At 42.2% G+C, this 20,122-nt stretch overlaps 1 protein-coding gene across 1 annotated transcript in view; it reads right to left on the bottom strand.

The window, feature by feature from the left end:
- Positions 1-18,187, bottom strand: part of LOC308102062 (uncharacterized protein) — a 54,009-nt gene extending 35,822 nt beyond the window's left edge. The window contains exons 1-10 of the mRNA XM_080451652.1: positions 15,854-18,187; positions 12,552-12,613; positions 11,720-11,767; positions 10,553-10,822; positions 9,661-9,929; positions 6,079-6,410; positions 5,437-5,577; positions 4,448-4,546; positions 4,139-4,179; positions 288-2,965 (exon numbers count right to left, since the gene is read on the bottom strand). Of these exons, the coding sequence (XP_080307778.1) occupies positions 288-2,965; positions 4,139-4,179; positions 4,448-4,546; positions 5,437-5,577; positions 6,079-6,410; positions 9,661-9,929; positions 10,553-10,822; positions 11,720-11,767; positions 12,552-12,613; positions 15,854-18,058 (6,145 nt within the window). The 5' untranslated portion in view covers positions 18,059-18,187. The remainder of the gene's footprint in view (positions 1-287; positions 2,966-4,138; positions 4,180-4,447; positions 4,547-5,436; positions 5,578-6,078; positions 6,411-9,660; positions 9,930-10,552; positions 10,823-11,719; positions 11,768-12,551; positions 12,614-15,853) is intronic.
- Positions 18,188-20,122: the final 1,935 nt, after the last annotated feature.

Genomic DNA, 20,122 nt, shown 5'->3' with positions numbered 1-20,122 from the left:
ATTACTATAAATGAATAGATATTTTAGAAGATTTCATAAATACGACATACTGTGTGTGTGTGTGTGCGCGCGCGTTAGGGCTTTCACCAACTAGTCGACTAGTATAACCACTAGTCGACTTTGTTGGTACTAGTCGAATTTATGTAATTTGTTTTAATGCCATAGTAATGGCCCATCTTACTATTATTATTATCCTCCTGACTTTATTTTTTACGCGTGCGCGCGTACAGAGAAAAATATTAAACTGCATCAATGCAATATACAGTACATCACAGTTAAAAACATACCATCTTGCGGTGAGGTGGCTGAACCTTTAGGGACGGCCTCTTCCTTTGGTGTCTGCAACCCTTCAGCAGACTCCAAACCTAGCCTGCCTTCAGGCTGCGTAGTCTCAGGTGGAGAGACTTTGGCAGAAGACCCCAGACTCTTGTCGTCTGAGCATTTGGCTGGGGTCTCTGTGGCCTCAGGTGTAGAAGTGGGGGTGGAATGCTGAGGCAAAGGTGCAGCACTGCTGATCATGCAGGACTTAGTAAGACTGGTTTCAGCAGCCTTTGAATCCAAAGACTTGGGTGTAGTTTCTGTGATCTTAGGTGTAGAAATTGGAGCAGACTCTTTAGGTGAAGATACTGCACCACCGGGACTTCTAGTCACCCTAGAAGTCTCAGCACCCTTTGTATCCAAAGACTTGGGTGTGGTTTCAATAATCGTAGGCGTAGAAATTGGAGCAGAATCTTTAGGTGAAGATACTGCACCACTGGGTCTTCCAGACTGGGAATGTCTGGTTTCAGCAGCCTTTGTATCCAAAGACTTGGGAGACTTGGGTGTAGTTTCTTTGATAATGGGTATAGAAGTGGGGGGTGAATCTTTAGCTGAGGCTGCGGAACTCCTGAGACTTCTAGACTGGGAAGGTCTGGTTTCAGCAGCCTTTGTAGCCAAAGACTTGGGAGACTTGGGTGTAGTTACTTTGATAATAGGCATAGAAGTGGGGGGTGAATCTTTGGCCGGGGGTGCGGAACTCCTGAGACTTCTAGACTGGGAAGGTCTGGTTTCAGCAGCTTTTGTAGCCAAAGACTTGGGAGTAATTTCTTTGATAACAGGCATAGAAGTGGGGGTTGAATCTTTAGCTGAGGGTGCAGGACTGCTCACACTACTGGACTTGGGGGCAGCAGTATTCTGAGCAACCGAGGATTTGTTGGAGGGTTCTGATGTCTTGGGGGGAGAGGTGGCGCTAGAATCTTTAGGTAAGCCTGTATCACTGATGGTGTCCAGGGACTCTTTGTGAGCTGTCCCAGCAACTTGTGGTTCCAAAAGCTTGGGTGAAGTTTCAGTAGGCTTAGGTGGAGGAGAGGGTTTGGAGTCTTTGTGTAAGGGTGTAGGATTACTAGGCGCTCCAGACTTGCAAGTCATCTTGGGACTCTCTGGCTTGTCATCTGAAGATTTGGACGGAGAGGTATGCATAGAATCTTTAAGCGAGGGTGCAACATCACTGAGACTGCTGGACTGGGAATGACTGGTTTCAGAACCTTTTGTATCCAAAGACGTGGGTGTCGTTTCTTTGTTCGTAGGCAAAGGAGTGGTTGTAGAACCTTCAGAATAGGGTGTGATCAGGACCTTGAGGACCTTGAGGCTGCACAGGGTTTCAGAACCCTTTGTATCCAAAGACTTGGGTGGTGTGTCTTTGTGCTTAGACATAGAAGTGGGGGTTGAATCTTTAGCTGGGGATGCAGCACCGCTGAGACTGCTAGACTTGGGGACAGCAGGAACCTGAGGCTTGGCAACCGGGGATTTGTTAGAGGTTTCTGATGTCTTGAGGGGAGAGGTGATGTTAGCATCTTTAGTTAAGTTTGTATCACTACTTGTGTCACTGGACTCTTCCCGAGTTGTCCCAGCACCTTGTTGATCCAAAGACTTGGGTGGAGAAGAGGGTTTGGAGTCTCTGTGTAAGGGTGTGGGATTACTAGGATCTCCAGACTTGCAAGTGGTTTTGGGACTCTCTGGCTTGTCATCCAAAGATTTGGATGCAGTGGTGTCTATAGAATCTTTAAGCAAGGGTGCAGCATCACTGAGACTACTGGACTGGGAATGACAGGGTTCAGAACCATTTGTATCCAAAGACGTGGGTGTAGTTTCTTTGTTCGTAGGCAAAGAAGTGGATGCAGAACTTTCAGAATAGGGTGAGATCAGGACCTTGAGGTTTGAGAACGTTTGGAAATTCGATTGGAATGGTTTCATAAGTCTTGGGTGGAAAGGTATTGTTGGTATTGTTAGAATCTTGTTAATATCTTTAGTAATATCTAATAGTAAGTTGTTGCCATATTGATCCAAGGCCGTAGCACTGATGGGAATATCATTCGATTCGATCTTGAGTCGATTATAATTGGATTTATCCAACGAAATCGTGGGTATGGCCTGTACAGGTTCAGCATCGACGGTTAGATCGATGATTCCACTGGCCATTCCACTGGTCTTGGTGGTTGCTTCTTCCAACTTTGTGCCTTTCGGAATTTCCGAACTTCTGTCTTTCAACGCAGAATCTTTAGAACCACCACCTTTCGATTTATGATCTTTTGTAAATGTGTAACGTGAACGTCCTTGTATGGCTTCATAATGTGCTTCTTTGGATGCATAATGTGTTGGAATGTTCAATTGCTCAGTCGGAGTCCTGGTTTTTTTCCGCTCTTTTTCAGCTTGTTTTTTTGATGGAGCTGCAAAAGGCTTAGGCTCTGATGGACCGGACTTCTTCTCAGTTCCTTTAACCGTTACTCTGGCTGCAGCTCCCTTGGAGGCCACAGCTCTCTTGGAGCCCACAGCTCCCCTGGAGGCCGAAGCTCCCCTCGACGCCGCAGCTCCCTTGGAGGCCACAGTTTTGGCTTTGCTAACCAATTTAGCGGTGCTAGTGATACTGGATGGTTTTTTGACCGGGGCTTTGGCAGCAATAGGTTTAGGTGTGCTTAGGCGAGGCTTTCTGTGTAGGACATAAACAAAGAGATTAGGGCTGTACCTGACCATTGCTTTAATAATTGATTACTGTGAGATTAGTCTAAATTTAGTCCAAAATTAAGGTAATAAAAGTACAATTTCACTTCACTCCTAAAATAGATATCTTAACCATTTACATTGTAGTCCCCCATGTGACACTAAATTCAAAATGAGTTAGACTACAATGAATGAGCTGGTATGCGGTTCAGTAGTCTCTCAGGAAAGATGTGTTTTAGAGATGCACAGAGCAATCAGCCGCCAATAGAAATTGGCTGGTTTTTCAGCTGATCGGCCCGGGATCGGTTGCTCATTCTGTGTTTCTCATAAATCTGTGGACAGTTTTGGAAAAACCCTGCCTACCAGTGATGTCATCGGTAGGCAGGTTTGGTCACATCAAAGATTTCAATATTAATAGAATAGAATGTATTTTGAGCTTGTTGATCTACTACTTTTGATATTTTTGAATTAGACACAGACCAAATAGACAAAAATGCTGCCATCTTATAATGGGCATTAATGAGGAGCGGTCCTTTAATTACTGTAATTGGTCAAACCTGTGAATTGTCGATATAGCATAGAGCCTATTATAGGCCGTCACGCCAGTTAACACATTGGGTGCCAAAAAAGTATATATACGTTTTTGCAAATACACCCTCTGAGTGCCAAAAACGTATGTATACGTTTTTGGAAAAAAATATTAAAAAAAATATATATATATATTTATTTTTTTTCCTTCACAGCACCAGGAGATATCATTTTTCGAAGATTTAGACTCCAATCCACTTCCTGGTTAACATATGACTTCAAAAGCCTGTATCTCGGCTCCTGTGTACTTTTTTTTTTTACAATGTATTTTTGACTATTTTCAACTGGCTGCAACTATGGAACGGATTACCGAATGTTTTTAATTTGGTTTGTACGAGACCTGTATGTGTGTAATGAGGGGATCACCGTGAGGACGGTGATCACTGAAAATATTTTGTGACTACTTGAAAAAGGTTCAAAAATGGTAAAAAGTCCCGGCACTCAACGTATAATATTTTAATAAACCTCTGGCACCCCAAGTGTTAAGAGTCGGTTTCAAACCTGACCGAATGCATTTTGTGTTATCAGCACTTCTGAAAGCAAAGACTGCAAAACTCAAACGGAATCAACTTACGACTTCTCAGAGAGCTTGTCTTGCTCCTTAGATGAGATCTCCTGCAGACAAATAAGAGATTGAGTTCTTATTAGCTTTGAGCTTGGACAAAAATGAATTTCACCCACTGTCTTACACCTGTAAACCTGTGATGTGACAATAAAGATGATTCTGATTTAGCCAATTGTTGGCTAAATCAGAAACAATGTTATTGTTGTAGTCCTGAACATTAAAACAAAACATTAAAATCAGACATACACACATTCAGTACATACATAAGAAAGACAGAAAAGGTCAGAAAAGGTGTAAGGGGTGCATGTTGTGCTGTACCTTCTCTGTGAATACAGCGACGGGACATCCGTTGATTTTGATGTATTTACATTTGGCCAACGCCCTCGCACTCTCCTCAGCAACAAAACACACAGAGGCCTGCACACAAAAGCTTGTATTACTTATACTTATGGTGACCTCATACCATCTTTTCACCAAAAGGTGGTGTAAGTGACATTTTTGTGACAAAAATCATTGCTTTAGCGTTTATTCAGAGGGATCACCCGATCCCCTCCCGCTCTTTTTTTCTCTCTTTAATAAACAGAACATACATTTTAAGGTCAGGATGCCAATTTTATCCAGTCAAAGAACTCATGCAGGATAAGTGAGTGAAACTTGAAGCTGATAAATGATCTTTGTGGGGTTCTCTCTCCTGATTGGACAAAATAGATATATGTTTTTGGGCGGTGAAACCGCCCCTATAAGTGAGGTTTGGATATTTGTACAACAAATTCTGCGCTGTGATTGGCCAAAAATTTACCCGCCTAACCCTGCACCGTGATTGGCCAATCACAGTCTATTCAGGACTGTGATTGGCCAGTGTCACATGACACATGTGCATAGCCCTATATAAGAAACCATAACTTTAAAAAAAACATAAATTTGTTTTTTTTAAGTTATGGTTTCTTCCATCATAAAGAGTGTTTAAATAAATGTATTTATTTTTTGTACATGATTGGTTGACTCCATTCAGTATTGTGATTAGCTAGCAAGACACCGCCCACTTCACACAGGGTGTGATTTTTTATTTATTAGAGAGCAGGAGATGGGGAGACCCCCGTTACTGAACAGGGGTCAATGATAACTTTCAAATATAGAGATTAAACGGCACATCTTAGAATTCTTTACATAATAATCTCTAAACCTGTTATTTTTACATTACAAAAATGTTGCATGATATACAAACAATCTTTATTCAAGAATCGATTCATCACTAACACCCCCTGTTTTCATTCATCTCTCTCAGGTCAATCTAACATTCACTCTACCTCTAACGCCTTCCTCATCAGGATGACGGATGAGGTTTCTCCAAACGGACGGAGGCCGTTTTCCACGTCCTCGCTTGTGAGGAACCTAGGAACTCCCCTCAGTGTGACCACATTGGACGCAGCGGTGACGGGCTTAGTTGGCTGTAACCGGAAACAAAGAGAAAAAGAGAGAGGAGGAGAGAAAGAGAGAATTTTAAAAACGTCCTTTATTGACCCATTAAAGGACCGGACTAAAATAACAGGCGTTTTTTCCTACTTATATTGATGATAGAATGACTGGCCATGGGGTCTATGTGCAGAATTGCCCCTGTCGTCCACTTTCCCCCATCAGTCCCCAGCAGCCCTCATAGCGTAGAGTGGAGCCCATAAACATATCGCTACTTACGCTATTTGTTGCGGTCAAAAGTGTTAAGTTTTTTTGTCATTAATCTGTTATTAGTTGTCATTACACAAAAATAGCAGATCTACAAGCCCAAAACTTGTAGATCGGCTATTTTAGCTACTTTTGTGTGACATCGAAGTATATATGGCCTGACAGTATATGCAATGTGGCCCTCTGGAGTGAGTGTGGAAATACAGTGGCCCTCTCCATCATCAAAGTTGCCCACCCCTGATCTACTGTAATCGCACACTAACACACACCTTAGCGGCGGACGAGGAGGCGGCCTCGCCTTTCCCCGCGCCGGACTTCTCCCTCGATGAAGAATGGTTACCCGGCGTCTTCTTCCTCGCTGAAGAGGAGTGGGACAGTGGGGTGGGCGAGGAAGATCTGCGCCAGAAGCGCCTGCTCCTTTTTGACGGAGGAGAATGGGACCTCCTTCCTCCTCCTCCTCCTCCTCTTTCCAGTGGAGAAGCGGAACGCCTGCGGGAGGAGGAAGAGGCGGCGGCGCTGGGCTTCAGCTTGTTCATTTCGGACAGCAGGGCTGGAGCCAGAGCCTCCATCATGGCCTTCAAGTCAGGATGGTCTGAGCGAGCTGTGAGGAGAGGGAGACAGATAGAAATATAGAGAGCAAGAGGTTATCAGACAAGATTTTAATATCACGACCATTGTCTCTACCTCACTATTGTCTGCTATGCAGAATTTAATTGCTGCATGTATTTTTGTATTGTATTTTTGCACTGTATGCACTGTAACATTGTTGTTTTTCCATTGATGTGTTGTATAGCACTTTGGTTGGCTTCGGTCATTGTAATGTGCTCTATAAATAATGAGTTGAGTTGAGACAAAAGGGAGAGAATGTGTGGGGGTATGTGGAAAAAAAAGACGATAGAGTGAGCCAGAGAGTACAGGGTCCCCACACATTTTTAGCAATGAATTTCCAAAACTTTTCCAAAACTTTTCCAGAATATTTAGCCCAATTTCCAGGCCTATATAACAATCATTCAGCGCAATAATGTGTCTCTCACTCCTATGTACAATGCCCAAAGATAGGCAGTGTAGCAAAAATAAAGCATAGAATATAGAATAGTACAATTTCATTCAACATTTCGTGCAAAATTAGGGCATAGCTCACTGGAAGACTCATTATGGCATCCGTATGACTTATTCTTTTTAAATAATATTGCCTTGCATTTGCCCCATTTATGAATTAAAAAGTAATGATGCAAGGGCGTTTTAAATTACACTTTTGTTGTTGGTTTTCCTATGTTTTTCCTATTAAGTTAATTTCAACAAGAGGATACTGTCAGACACAAGGAGGGATGAACATAATTATGCAAAACAAATCAAGAGTGGTAAACTTAAAGTGCCATTTATTTTATTTTTTATTTTTATTTACTTCTCCACTACATCTCAGAGGCAAATATTCCTACTTTTACTCCACTACACAATCATTTGAAAACTTTAGTTAGTTACTTTGCAGATATACATTATTAAATTATAAAACATACATTAACCACTTTAGCCCAATTTTATGCATAGGCTATTTGAAAATAGCCGATCTACAAGCTCACAATGCATCACCATGCGTTGTGAGCTTGTAGATCTGCTACCTATTTTCAAACATTTTAGTAGCCTACTTTTACTTTAGGTACTTTAAGTATATTTTGATGCCAATACTTTTGTACTTTTACTGAACATTGGCCTTTTACTTGTTGTAACAGAGTAGCCTATTTCTTCCCATGTTTGCTACTTTTACTTAAGTAAAATATGATATCTGACTACTTCTTCCACCACTGAATAGCTGAGCTTTTTTCACTCACTGTAGCCTACTGTTTGATGGTGGTCGTTTGAACTTTATAGGCTATAAATAAAATATGAAGTAATGAGGGTCTCACTATAGGCCTAGCCTACTGTGTTTAGAACAATACTCAAATATGAAGAACAAAGTGATGTGCAGTATAGCTGATGTCCGTCCACTATATATGTATTTTAAAATCCAAGTTCCTCCACTCTTTATAAAACGTCTGACAATAAAAAATAATAGCCTATACTATAGATGTATATCGAACAGGCACAAAGCACAATTTTTTTTTCACAAAGCAGTGTGCAGATCTCAACCAGGTCCACAATGGAAACACGTTCCTTTAGGGTTTTTTGTGTTATCCTTTTAACAACCATTGTAAAATCCTACTGTACCTCTGTACTGTTTACAAATCTGTTAATAAAGTATTTAATCAATAAAAAAATGGGGCACAGCCGCGAAACCTCGCTCAAATAGAGACCCTGCGAGCGAAAATAGGAGGGTGGACGACGTCGTTGCACGGTTCGTTGTCGCTCGCGGTAGGTCAGGACGGTCTCATTCAAAAACATGTATTTTAATGAGATTTCATCGCCCGCTCGCGCCGCGCGCCAAGTCACGTCCCATCGCCGGCAGTGCGGATGGGGTGTTACACAGCCCGTTCGACGCAAAACTACTTATGTTACATATTTCGTGTAATGTTATACATGTTTATGAAAATGTTTTGTATTAAAAAAAATCAATAGCCAAATATTTTTCCAGGACCCTTGATAAATTCCAGGACCTTTGTTCAATTCCAAACCTTTTCCAGTACTGGATTATTATTTTTTTTATTTCAAAATATTTCCAGGAATTTCATGACCGTGGGGACCCTGAGAGTAAAGACAGTCGAAGAAAGAGAGAGAAAGGAACAGGGAATTCCAAGTCCAAATAAATGTTCCAAAATTTACTTTAAAAGATTGCTTCCTCTAATCTCTTCTCTATTATACAGCACTTTAGTGTTTCAACAGAAATTTCTATCATTATAATTGTCTTTCTATTGATCCGTCTATTATATCCATCTGCTCTCTTGAGCCAGACATTTCCAGTAGTTTCCAGTATGTTTCTAGGTTTTAAATGTAGTGAGTCCCGGAACTCACTGGTGGTCATTTGAATGAGTCCCAGGGACATTTTATGAGTCCTTATAAAATGTGTTGTTTTTGAAAAGTTGCAGTGTTAAACCCGTTTGATATTATATGGCTATAATCATGGTTATATTCATGTTGATAATGTATATGGAAAAACAAAAAGTTCCAAAATAAATCCTGAATCTGAATCATTTTGGGGGGGAAAAGGATTTCCCAAAATGCTCTCCTTATTTTTCTTATTACTACAAAAATAAATCAATAATAATATGACGTTTTTTTTGTTAAGTCTAGGTAAAATAGCATGCGTCCACTGGACAGAGACTGTATCCTCCCTGCCTGTAGAGAGATGCAGCCGCTTTCACGTTGGCTCTGGCCTGGGTATAATATTAGTGAGGGAATATCCCACATTATAAGTGCTGAATTTGTTCATAACATACTGTAGCAGCATAACGTAGCATGCGTCCCGTGGACACTGCGATGGTTTGTTTGATGTGTCCATTCTTAACTCTTTCAGTGCCATTCTTATTTATGGATGTTTGGTTCCGAGTGCCACAGCCAAAATTCATTGTAAGAAAAAAGTGCTTAGGAGCCGAGATACAGCCTTTTTCAGTAAGAAGTTAAACAAGAAGTGAATGGAGCAGCAAATCTTCAAATCATCATATCTTGGGTTCTGAACATTTAAAAAAATAAAAAAAAAATATTTTTTTTAGATTTTTTTTTATGACGTCTTAGACGTCACGTGGCACTCATGGCGCTACAGGCCATGACGTCTTAGACGTCATGTGGCACTGAATGAGTTAAAATGTGCGTCAGAGACACAGGGCTAGCAGCATCACTGTATGTGCCAGTCTTTCTGCACTGGTCTCTGTCTGTCTATGTGCATGTCTTTCCCTCTGTCTGACTTTGGGTCTACTAACCTGACGTCTCCAGGAGTCTCTTGGCCAGGCTCTCCATGCTGGACTCCGCCGCTTTGCGTCCGGAGGATCTCCCCGGAGACGGCCACCTGTCGCGGCTCCTGGACCGCGATCGATGTCCGGAGGACCGCCCCGGAGACGCCCGCCTCTCGCGGCTCCTGGAGCGCGACCGCCGCCCGGGGGACCTCCCCCTCTCGTGGCTCCTGGGCCGCGATCGATCATCGTGGTCTCGGCGAGGAGAACGAGACCAGGACCTGGTCCTAGATCTGGACCTGGTGGATTAAAGACCCAACACTTTTTGTTTGTACATGATTCATTCAGATCATAATATGATTAAGTAATGAAATGCCAGTGGTGGAAAGTAACTAAGTACATTTACTCAAGTACTGTACTTAAGTAAAATTTTGAGGTATTTGTACTTTACAATTTCCAACACTTTTACTTCTACTCCACTACATCTCAGAGGCAAATATTGTACTTTTACTCCACTACAATTATTTGACAACTTTAGTTACTAGTTACTTTGTAGATTTAGATTATTATTACAAAACATGCAATACCCACTTCAGCCCTATATACATTTCAGCCATTTGAAAATAGCCGAGCTACATGCTCACAATGCGTCGCATGGCGACGCATTGTGAGCTTGTAGATCTGCTATTTTCAAAAGATTTTTATACATTTGAAAACCTGTGAAATGGGACATTCTGCATAATGAGTACTTTTACTTTTAGTACATTTTGATGCCAATACTGATGCCAATACTGCAAACTATATTGCAGTATTGATACTTTTACTTAAGCAAGGAAATGTGAGTACTTTTTCCACCGCTGTGAAATTACTAAACTAAATACGATAAGATATTCAACCCTAGTCTCTCTCTGTCCCCACTAACCTTCGATGGTGTCTGGAGCTGCGAGGCGAACGGGATCGCGAACGAGAATGAGAACGCGCTCTTCGCGTCCCCCTCGCGCCGCTCCCCGATGACCTCGCGGGGCTGCCGCGGTGACGGCGGGAGCTGGGGGAGTGCGACAAGGAGCGGGATCCTCCTCCTGAGTGGCTTCTGCCGCCGCGGGTCGTCTGGCTACGCTGCTTGGTACCCTGGGAGGAGGAAGAGGAGGGAGCCGGAAGGACGTCTCTGGCTGAGGAGGTGCTGGGTACAGTGCTGAAAGAGAAGTTGCGATGGATGGATGGAGAGATGGACAACAAAAGGAAGAATGGTGTGGGTTAAAGTACAGCAAAAAAAAGAATAGGAAATAGTATAGTTGCATGCAGTGGTGGAAAGTAACTAAGTACATTTACTTAAGTACAATTTTGAGGTATTTGTACTTTACTTGAGTATTTCCAATTTCCAATACTTTTACTTCTACTCCACTACATCTCAGAGGCAAATATTGTACTTTTACTCCACTACAATTATTTGAAAACTTTAGTTACTTTTCAGATATAAACTATGATATAATGAAACATACATTAATCACTTTAGCCCTATTTTATACATAGGCTATTTGAAAATAGCAGTGAGCTTGTAGATCGGCTATTTTCAAATATTTAGTACTTTTACTTTTGGTACTTTAAGTACATTTTGATGCCAATACCTTTGTACTTTTACTCAAGTACATTTTTTATTTTGGACTTTTACTTGTAACAGAGTATTTTTATATTGCAGTATTGGTACTTTTACTTAAGTAAAACATTTGAGTACTTTTTCCACCACTGGTTGCATGGATGCAAAAAAAATAAAAAAAGGTTCCTTGGAACAGTGGTTCTCAACCTTTCCAGGCCGTGACTCTGTTCCACAGATAAATATTGTGAAAATAGCAGATCTACAAGCTCACAACGCCTCGTGCTACGATCTTATATTATTTGAAAATTTGGCCAATGTTTGAGCAGTTTTTTTTTTCCCTCTTTTTTCTATCTTTTCTTTTTGAAGTATTAAAAAGGTCTTAAATGTCCTTAAATTGTCACTTCACGGTCGTCTGGGGACCCCCCCCCAAAATCATGTGGGGACCCAAAGGTTAAAAAACCACAGGCTTGGTAGAACACACACACACTAGCTCACCTGGCCACAGGACTTGCCTCGCCGCTCTGCTGACTCCAATCTGGATACCTGGGAGAAATCACAGAGAATTTAACTTTATCTATGCCATATCTGAAAAAGGTACGTCTCAATGCAAAAGGTAATATTGTTACTGTAACTATAGGCTAGCCTGTGCTCCTGTGTCTGTATTTAGAGATGAGAATCTGCAGTCAGTCTTTCCATAACGAAAAAGCGAACTAAAATAATTGACACTTGTCAAAAGAGGATCTATGTGATGACGTTTGAAAGATGCTACTGTTGTGTAGCCAGACGATCAGAGATATAAACCTACCGCTATGTGTGGGGACATTTAATTCAATATAGTGACAAACACTGGGTGGAAGCCATTCGGAAAATGTAAAAAAATAAAATAAAATAAAAACAACTGCATAGCATAATAACCATTGCAAAATATTTTTTGGGGATGGTGATATAGTTTGTTTTAACCACTTGAACCCCTGCATCTCTATTCTGGGGGAGGGGAACTTCACCAAAAATAGCAGATCTACAAGCTCACAACGCATCTCAACGAGACGCATTTTGAGCTTGTAGATCGGCTATTTTAGATGAAGAGATTTGGTGTAGACGGAAAAAAGTATAGTTGGAACTCCAATCCGTTTTATAGAGGGTTCAAGTGGTTAAAAGCAGTAGGCGTGGGTTTGTCAATGGCCGCTTTCTTCACTGTTCTAGCCACTACATTGAATTTAGATGTCACCGGACGAATCAGTACTAGGCGGAGATCTCCGATCGTCTGGCTATGCGAGGCTAGAAAGACCCTGACAAAGATTTATGAAGCTTAAGAAGAAGTACTGACAGATAGTGGAGAATTCGGCAGCTGTTGATGTGAAGGCTGGTATTCTGGTGTTCGAGCCATGTCTAGCAATCAAAACAACAACAAAAGAGTTAGATAAGACAACATGGATTCATCATCACTACTACTACTAGTAAATCGACAGCAATTCCAGCAGCAAATGCCACTAGTTTAGTTTCAGGGTCATGATCGTCACATGACTTTTAATCATCACTTGGAGTCCACATGGCACTGTTGGTTTTCCAGTTATCCATAGATTCAACCATTAACAGTGTTCAATGTTTTTAAGTCAATGGATGGATACAGTCCCCCAAAAATGTCCATTCTGTCTTCCTCTGAATAAAGAAGAGTGATTTGTGTCCATGATGAAACAACTCATCCACCAAATCCACCACAGATAAGGTAAAGGTCCAATTTGTTTCTTCTTTAGGAAATCTTCAAGGGATGGCAGCCATCTTGGAACTAGCAACAGATATATCAGACATTGCAGAGTAACCCTGGGTCATGGTGACATCAAGCATAAGTCCACTGGCATTCAGCAGTGTGTGATAACGGCTATATTTAAGTCAGCAGTAGTACATGAGGTAAATAGGGGTGGGGTTGCAGTGCAGATGTGAATACATAACACATTTGATTAAGGATAAAGTAGGATAAACGGAATTGTCAGTCAAGGTTTTGGGCTGCAGAAAGAGATATTAACCATTAGAAAATGATAATTTAAACCTACAACAGGCAATGTTTGAGCAAACATTAGTTGCTGTGTTGAAGTTACATCTGACTTTGTGCTTCTTCAACACTGAATTTAGACAGCCTTAATAGTATAGTATAGTATGGAGACCATTTACTTATTTCCCTGGCGAACAAATGAAATGTGGATTGGCCTCGTCTATAGAAAGAGATACATCCACTGACAAAACTGTACTGGGGGTGTCATTAGTCATAGGAATCAACTGAAATAGTTTGGGTTAAAACAAAAAAAATATTAAATGTAAAATAAAATAAACATTCTGACATCCCAGAGTTTTAGTTTCTTGGCCAATGCCCTGTATGCCCTCGGTAAAATGTACTTCCACGTCCTTCTCTTCACAGCATTATTTTCTGACACAGTACCATTAAACATATTAACATTTCATTCAACATTAGAGCTGCAATCCGTACGACTCATGTGCTCTCTGAACGGAGAGAGGTAATTACAACACTAAAGTCCGGGATTCAAACCCGGGACTCCAATGTGGGGGCCCAAATATACACCGAGGGACCAAGAGGGAATACCTACATGGCCTGGGGAGATATTGGGATTATGAGCATCATGCAGGGCTACTCGTCAACTAGTGGGGTGTCTTACCCTACACCAGGGTCTACATTTCTCAATGGAAAACGTAGGGAAAACACCACCACCACTGCAGATGTGCTACTTATAATGTATTAACATATTCTACCGTAGGCCTACCGGTTGGTTAAAATAAAGTTTATACATTCAATTGAGTTACGAATTGCAGCTTTAACATAGACATTTACAGCCATAAATCCTCTTCTATCCTCTTCTATATGCACAGTAACAAACTTTTACATTCCAATACTTATTCCGGGTTGAAATGGCATGCTTTACCTTTACTGTTGTGTGTACATGTACGTACATTTCTAACTTTTAACTCTTAATGAATGGGCCCTTAACAATATACAGTGTTTTTCCTGGTTCAGAATTAAACCAAGGTGTTAACATCATGCACACACTCTTTTCGGGCCCATATCACCCCATGTTTAAATCAGTAATTCAGTTATGCAAGTTTTTGCTAAATTACATATAACAAAATATTGTAAGATACACTGAAAAAACAGTTTATGAATTATGACAGATAAACATCAACTCATTAAAATTCATCTTGAATGCAATGAATTATCCAACACAAAAACAGATAATTGGTCATCATACTACTCTCCAGCAACAAGATAGATGATCTCTAAATAAACTAAACTGGGTGGCCTGAACAGTAATGTATGGAATATGTCAACAAACTAGGGCATACGTTGGGAATTGAGAGCCTGTAATTACTCCACTAGTAAGACAAATACAAATGGCAGATGTCTAGACAATGAATTTGCGGACATTCAGAAATGGCAGTGTCAATCCCCGGACAAAAATACTGTATCATATGCGCTAGCCATAGATACCATGGGACTGTTGTGGAGCAACTCTCTGGTACTTTTCCACTGAAAGGTTTGCCCGCTTCTGAATTAACTACTGCCAGTGCATATTATTAAAACAGATGGAAAAACAGTGTTTGGCTACATATAATACACATATCAATGAAAATACATTCTTGCTGACACCTGCCAGATGGCCTTTTAATTCTCTATGTAGGGAAAGCCCTTGCCCTTTTCGGAACACAGGGTCCCTTGAAAGTCAATGTCTTCTCCCATTCACTTGCTGGTACCACTGTCTGGTCTCGGACAAATATAACGTCTCTAAAGTTTTTCAAAGATACTCCGAGCTGCATTAGGGTCCCGCCAACCGCGCACCACGTCCCGCCTCCCCCGTCTTGTGAATGGCTGGAAAAGTGCATCCCACCAATCACAAGACGGGGGAGGCGGGGCATGGAGCACGGAAGAGAGGATTTTTTTTTTTTTAATGGATTAAACATGTTTAATGGCAACGCCGATTAACGCACGTTTCCGCGGGACCCTAATGCAGCTCAGAGTATCTTTGAAAGCCTTCCCAAATACAAAAAAAGTTATACAGGGTTCCGAAAGGGGCTAGGAAAGCCGTGAACAAATTATGTCTGGCTAAATGACCTAATAATGCTGCTGTCTTTTTGCGGCTCTTTGCTGTCAATTTGGTTTCCTGTGATGTTGACCAACCTTTATTTAACACCACAGGTTATTTACTTTAAAAAGGTATCAACTACAAAAAATATTCATTAGATTCAGCATGGATAGATTAGTTAATCTGTTAAATTAATTTGTTAAATAATAAAATGTCTCCTTCCTAACAACAGAGCCTGAAAGATTGAGAATGAGTGTCAAACCAGAATCATGATACAGATCAGATGACCATGCACACATTTAGAAAAACCTTGTGGAACCCAAAACCAAAATACACCAAATATAATTAAGTTCTGAGCACATCAAAATAATCAGTTTATGAAGTGACAAAAATGTGCATTAAAATATGCATAAACTCCCCAACATATGAATGTAAATGTTTTTTCTTTTTAACAAAAAGATAAACACATCAATAAAAATTTTAAATAATAAGAAAACAATCAGAGAGGGGAAGCCAACAGGGCATCGGGTCTTCTACTCACCTTCATTGTTACACATTCTATGTTACACAGAGAACAGGTATGAGGAAATATTTTGGGCGTGGCCGCTGCGTAGTCTCTCAGCATGCTGGGTGTCGGAAGACGACTGGCCCTCTGCGATGGCGGCTGGCTCTGGGTCGTAGAAGACGACGTCAACTTTGGACTGACAGGTATCGTCGCGGTACGATGACCAGGGTTCTTCATGTTGACCAATATAGGCGGCCATGGCTTGGTTTGCTGCTGCTGCTGATTCTGCGGCTTCTTCTGAGCCTCTTGTCTGACCGCTGACCCTTGACTCTGAGATGAATCTTGACCATGGGTCTCACTGGTGTTGAGGACCACCAGGCCAGGTCGGCTTGGGTTCACCCCACGAGCCTGGGTTGGCGTGGCGGTGGCAGTGGCAGGAGTCAGATTCGTTGGCTGATTTTCTGGTCCAGTTCGCATCGCTCTCACCTGAATTGGTTTTGCAGATTCTGACTCATGGATTCTGTGATCTACGTCTTTCTTCAGAAGTGACATTGGACTCTGAGCCATCGCCAATAGGTTGGTCAAGTCCCACATTTTCTTTTGTGTATTAGGGTCATTGGGAGCCTGTTGGGGAGGCAACATTGATCCCAGGGACGAGATGGAACCGGCGGAAGAACTTGTCTGGAACGAGCCGGCACTGGCAGAACTTGTCTGGAACGAACCGGCACTGGCAGAACTTGTCTGGAACGAGCCGACACTGGCAGAACTTGTCTGGAACGAGCCGACAATGGCAGAACTTGTCTGGAACGAGCCGACACTGGCAGAACTTGCCTGGAACGAACCAGCACTGGCAGAACTTGTCTGGAACGAGCCGGCACTGGGAGATGCTGTGCAGCTGAATTGCGTCAACCCAGCATCTTTTGTCAGTGGTTTGCAGCCTTGAGTGCTACTGGCAAAACTGTCCATCATCGGCATCCTGCTCCCACTCACACCACCAATATTTGCAGTGACACAAGTACTAACAGCTGCGTCAATCTCAGCTCCAAAGTATTTACTGGTATGTCCATAGTCAATCACTTTGCTTGGGTGGTGAAAGGTAGAAGATGTTTCCTCATGTCTCTTGACTGTTCCAACTCCAGCTGAAGTTGTCAAAAGGTCTGATTCACTAGCAACACTTCCAGCTTGAGGCCGGTGGTCCATGTCCAGCCTGCTGGAGAGGGCAGCAGCAGTCCTCTTGTTCTTCTCAATTCGGATACTTCGCAGGATGAACGGTAAGTTAGCAGGTGTCAACTGGTCATCTGGGTAGTCGCTGAGATGCTCCAAGTCCTCATCGGAGAGGCCAAAGTGATGCAGGATGTTTTTGGCAGTTTCGGTCGTGTATTGAGGTCGGCTGGGGTCGGGATTGGCGTTTGAAGAGGACTTCTCAGAAACCGAGTAATCCCCACAACTCAGCGAGGAAGATGCGGCTCTAGCACTGGCAATACTGCTTACATCACTCCTACCACTAGCATAACCAGGTGTCTGATATGGCTGTGCGGATTGGGAGGCTTGAGAAGAGTGAGGATACGGTTGTGAGGATTGGGAGGCTTGAGAAGAGTGAGGATATGGTTGTGAGGACTGGGAGGCTTGAGCGGAGTGAGGATATGCTTTTGAGGGCTGGGGGGGTGAGAGGAGAGGGATGTTTTGATCCAATGATTGGTAATAATTAGAGGAGGAAGCAGTGGCAGTGGGTGAGCGGAAGCTTGACATCCAGTCTAGAGATCTACCGCCACCTTGATTCTCCATATTCACGTCCATACGCCCAAGAGAGGCGGAGCTTGAAGATGAGGTGTAAGAAGTCATCCCTGCACCGAGAGAACGCCTATCGTCCCTGGGATTCGTATCCAGGTGCGAGTCCTGGTCTGTGGCCTGCCCCTGCGGTCTCTGCTGTTGCATTTGGCCTGCCAGCCTAGACTCCTCTCTGGCCCCTCTGATATGCATTTCTATGACATTCTCCAAATCAGAGGAGTGTGTGGAACTACTCTGACCCTGGCCGTACTGGGGCAGCATCGATGAGCGCATAACCCCAGGGGTGTTAGATGTCCCAGAGAAGGACGCATTGGCAGAACCAAAACCAGACCCAGAGTTCGGATGAGAAGGCATTCGCAGAGAGTCCATGCCTGCCTGGGCACCAGAGAACCCATACTGCCCCTGTGTGGGTTTCTGGTTCCCAGATGCATAAGGGTTATAGGGATAGGACATGGTGTTTGCAACCTTTAGAAGGTTTAGCAGGTTGATGGCCGCAGCTGTAGGGGAGGGGGGTTTCACAGACAGATATGGGGTGGAGGTCTTGGAGTTTGTTGTTGGGGTAACGGTGCGGTTGCTGGCAGCAATAGCGTTGCTTATCTGTGTCAGGGCAAGCTGGGCTTTGATTTGAGCCAGCTGCAGGGAAGCGGCTTGCTGGCCAATCAGGAAGGACCTCCCAGAGAGCCCTCCAATCAGAGGACTCGTAAGGGGCCCGGGGGTGGGAGAAGGGGGACAATGCTCCAATAGCAACGAAAAGCTGAAAAAGTTAGCAGAAACAACAAAAAATGTTATTCGAGTCTCCCTTGGAATGTTAAGAGAGGCTAAATCCTCATCATCTGGAAGGTCTTGGATTGATTGGTGCGGTCTGGTCAGCCATTTCTTTCTTAGAACACTTTCTGGTCCCCACTAGGGTACATAGAGGAAGGAAAGGAAAAAGCAACATCGCAGGCAGAACGAGCATGGTTACAAAGAACGAAACAAAGCCATATTGGTTTAACAGCAAACAGAGGAAGACGCAATTTATTCGACTACTTTCTTAGCTCAACTGAAATCATTGAGATTGATAGCAGCCAACAGCACACAACACACATTCTGACATGTAGCGTTATTTAACTGGTCAGTTTTCAAAAACAATCTCATGTTGCTACCATTCAAACACATTTGGATGAACATTTACAATCTAGCATTTAAAATGACAGTGCGAGCACAGCGAATCACAGGGTTAGACAGAGTTTACTTTGGATTATTTTGGATGCACTGTGGTTTAGTGAATCATCACTGTGATGTTTATTTTTGTGTTAGCCTTGTAGCATCATCCACAGTGGCACAAAAGACTACAGGCCCCTTTTGCGTCAACGTCATTGATTAAGTCACAGCGTTACCTGGAGGCAAAACAAAGGAATATTGGATTGGAGGCAATATGAATGACCTCAGATTCAGAATAGTAGCTATTCAACTACTGAACATGTCATCTAATTGTGTTGTTAGGTTTCCAACATGGAAAGAGTATGAATGAATGAGAATGGCTCAAACTTGAGAAATATTATCGCATATAAACTCTCGTCACCCGGCTTTCCCACCTACTACTATATCCGGTCATTTGAACACACACATGCTCACAAACCATATCTGTATCTGCTATAGACCCAGCAAGCTGCAGTGAATTGATCCCAGTCTAAACACATAACAGCTGCCACTGCCAGTAAAAAACTAATAAAAGTTTAGGATTAGACTGAGACGATACATCAAAAATGCTCGTTTCTACCACACATTCAAATCAAGTAAGGTTAAATCAAGTATTATCTGTTGTAGGTATGGATAAGGTATGCCATCTCCATTAATCAGAAACTGATTGGGGAACTAGGAAGAAAAACTCATTGTTATTTCTGTCATAACTCAGCCTATTAGCGTATGATGTGTGTCAGGTGTGTGTTCAAGAAGACTTCGCCCCTCATTTTCTTATGGCTGGCAGGATGGCAAAAACAAGCTAACTAAATTGATATAATTGCAGCGTTCGCATGGATGTATTGATGGATGTACGCGTGTTACACTAATGTTTTGCCTCCACTTACTCCACTGGATAACGTTGTGTTTACAAACAGAAAAGGGGCCATAGATTACCTACCTTGACTGAAAATAAGTATATTGAATCTTATTTTTGCATAAACCCTCTGACCGTACGTGGTTGGCAGAAGAATATACATGTACCATGTCCTACAATTTAATACAAGCCAGGTAGATTTTATGAATTACTGAAACGCATCTTGTCCACACGGCTGGTTGTATAGAAAATGTTTGCATGCACGTACAGTACGTTAGGGATGGAAATGTTGAGTTTAGTCGTCAAGTTAAAATGAGATGTTTCGTAGAATTGAAATTAACATTCTGAAATGTGTGTGAAGGTTATATTGTGCATTTAATAATATTTGCTTTGTACATAAACAATCCATAAGTCCCACAGTCGTTTCTTTAAAGACACCAAGGATAAGCGAGTGATGTGACAAACAATCAGGAGGGTTT

The sequence above is a fragment of the Gymnoscopelus braueri genome, assembly GCF_963280865.1.
Source record: "Gymnoscopelus braueri genome assembly, chromosome: 15".
Taxonomy (NCBI): Eukaryota; Metazoa; Chordata; class Actinopteri; order Myctophiformes; family Myctophidae; genus Gymnoscopelus; species Gymnoscopelus braueri.
Note: the sequence above shows the minus strand (reverse complement) of the source record. Positions and strands in the feature narration are given on the sequence as shown.